This window comes from Alligator sinensis, unplaced genomic scaffold (genome assembly GCF_000455745.1).
Source record: "Alligator sinensis unplaced genomic scaffold, ASM45574v1 scaffold989_2, whole genome shotgun sequence".
NCBI classification, from domain to species: domain Eukaryota; kingdom Metazoa; phylum Chordata; order Crocodylia; family Alligatoridae; genus Alligator; species Alligator sinensis.
The window spans coordinates 1984072-1986630 of NW_005842162.1; the positions used below are offsets into that span (position 1 = coordinate 1984072).

A 2559-nucleotide genomic window follows, 5' to 3' on the forward strand; every position below is an offset into this window, starting at 1 on the left:
TTTCCCCATCTTCCCATCCAGCCTCCTTCTCCCCACTTTTCCACCAAGTTTCAGGGTCCAGAGTGCAATCACTGAGTCTAATAGCTCTCAGGACAAGAGAGGACCTAGCCCAAGATAGGTGCAGAGGACTACAGAGGGGGAGCCTGTTTTGTAAAGGCATTGTGTCGTAGGCCATGCACAAGGTTTTTCCACTATGGTCCCTCTGGGATTTCTCCCCAGGTCAGTGCAGGACTACATGGGTGCTAATGTGTAGTCATTGGCGCAGTGTGGGTGCAAGTGTAGTCATTATAGGCCTTAAAAAAATGACACAGTGCGCTTGCCTCCTCCAGAAACCTTTTCAAGGAGGCAGTCCTGAAAACTATTTTTTGTCAATACAGTTGAGACAAGATTGTTACAGTTTTCAACAACCATGGTCAAAGTTTTTAGCATACCCACCCTGCCAGGCTGTCTAAAGAAAAGCTGTCTCTAGACACAGCTAAAGGTCTATATGTAGAAAGAGCAATAAGGCTGCTGATCATCTGGTTCAGAATTACCAGGATATGATACGATAGAAGTTTGTAAAACCATGAATGTCATGGAGAAAACAAACAGAATTGACTAGTTTCTGTTATGCACAACACTAGAACTAGGTAACATACAAGAACATTATTAGGTAACACTTTTAAATCAAACAAAAGGAAGGTTTATTTTTTTTGCACAGTGTGTAATTAATTTGTGGAGATCCTTGGCAGGATGTTTAGAAGGCTGATAATTTAACCAGGTTCAAAAAAAGATTGGATAAATTTATGCAGGCTAAGCCCTTCAGTGGGCAGTTAGGTTGCAACATTCAGTTAGGTCTTCCTAGGTCCCTAAATGCTGGAAATAGTAGACAGAGAGGCGCATTCTGGATAGGCCCTGCACATATGCTGTTTCCATTAGTATCCATTTTCTGCCACTTTGAAATATAGGATACTGCACTAATTGGTCCTATGGTCTGACCCACTACGGCATGCCTTATCTCCTTAATAATCGCTCTCTCTGTCTTGGAAAAAAGTGACTCTTTCTGAAAGTGAGTGATCAGTAAGCTTTGAACATCCCACATTCATATATCTTTCTATTTAAAAAGAAAGTTGTGAGAGCTTAATGGATGAAGCGAGAGCTGGGGCCGCTCTGCCTGGGTATGTTTCATTGCTTGTTTGTAAGTGTGCTTGTTCTTCCTCAGGTCACCTGCGCAGGAGACAGTCTTGCCTGGAACCTCTGGAGAATGGGCGCATTCTGTCACAGGGCTCATCCTTTACCTACCAAGATGTTCTGGACAAGCTGATCGTTTACACGCTAGCTGGTGCTGAGGCATGGTCGGATGAATTCAGATTCTCCCTCACAGATGGACTGTACACTGAGATGGGGAGGGTGGAGTTCTCCATGGAGCTGCCAAAGAATGAGCCACCTAGATTAGCTGTGAACAGAGGCCTGCAGCTTCCAGCTGGTACGGTATGAGTGTAGAGATGAATAAGCCATGTAGAAAATGACAAGTGAGGTTTTCAAAGCCAACCAAGGGATTTAGATGCACAACTGCTTTTAATTATAATCAAAGCTGCACAAGTGTTTAAATCTTCAAGCCAAATTTGAACATCTCAACCAAATGTTTTTGACCCAGTAAGAGAGGGGGAGTAAGGAGACCTTTATTGCAGACCTAAATTTCTGGGTTTTATGTGTTAAAGGAATATCAGATGTTAGAAATGGGAGGAGATACTGTGAGTGGCAAGTACAGGTTTGCTCCCTGCATTTTATATTCTTAGTGTATTGCCTGATCTAGACTTGAATGTCTTAAGAATTTGTGCTTTCAACCATCTCCCCAGGAGACATCTACAGCCTGAGGGATCTAATCTTTGAGAATTTTTTTCTGATGTTCTGCATTGATTGGCATTTCTGAAAATGTCACTCATTTCTCCTAGTTATACTTTTTGGAAATTCCTGACATATTTTCTCTCCTTTTCAGCTTGCAATATGGTTATTTCATCCTCCCCCATTTACCTCTATTTTGCTAAGTTATATGTAACTGGACCCATTCTTCTTCCATATTAATCTTACATGGGTATAACTCAGGTGGTATCCCTGGGACTACTCTTGATGCACACAGGTGTAAGAAGAGTATTGAGCTCATTCATTTGTTTTCATGTTTCCTTTGAAGCTGTTCCATCTAACCACTTAGTCACCCTGCTGCTGTTCTCCATTTTCTTTCCAAACTTCCTGCTATGGAGAGACTCTTGAACCCTTATTACACTGAGAAAGCAGTGAAAGCATACTGGCAAGGATCATTCTGTTAGATAAAGCTAGGAGCTACTCTTTTGGATTTCAGACTTGCTTTTTATCTTATCCACAGGTACAAAAATATTAAACTACAATACAACTTTGAGTATCAAGAAGTGTCAGGGTTTGCTTGAAACCATCAGAGCCCTTGGGGGTCTGGACAATAGGGAAATAGAGTCTGTATTCAGTACATGATGGAGATAGAAAAGTTGGGTGAGGAATTAGTAGAAGTGGGGTGCAATGCTGAGCATTACTGCAGCACAGACACAC

General features: G+C 41.9%; 1 protein-coding gene across 18 annotated transcripts in view; it reads left to right on the plus strand.

The window, feature by feature from the left end:
• FRAS1 (Fraser extracellular matrix complex subunit 1) overlaps nt 1-2559 on the plus strand; it is a 418617-nt gene that overhangs the window by 342833 nt on the left and 73225 nt on the right. For all 18 annotated transcript variants that reach the window (XR_003094532.1, XM_025206555.1, XM_025206564.1 and 15 more), the window contains one exon: nt 1202-1465. Coding sequence is in view for 17 of the 18 variants with exons in the window: in XM_025206555.1 (XP_025062340.1) it covers nt 1202-1465 (264 nt within the window). In the remaining variant the exon portion in view is untranslated. The remainder of the gene's footprint in view (nt 1-1201; nt 1466-2559) is intronic.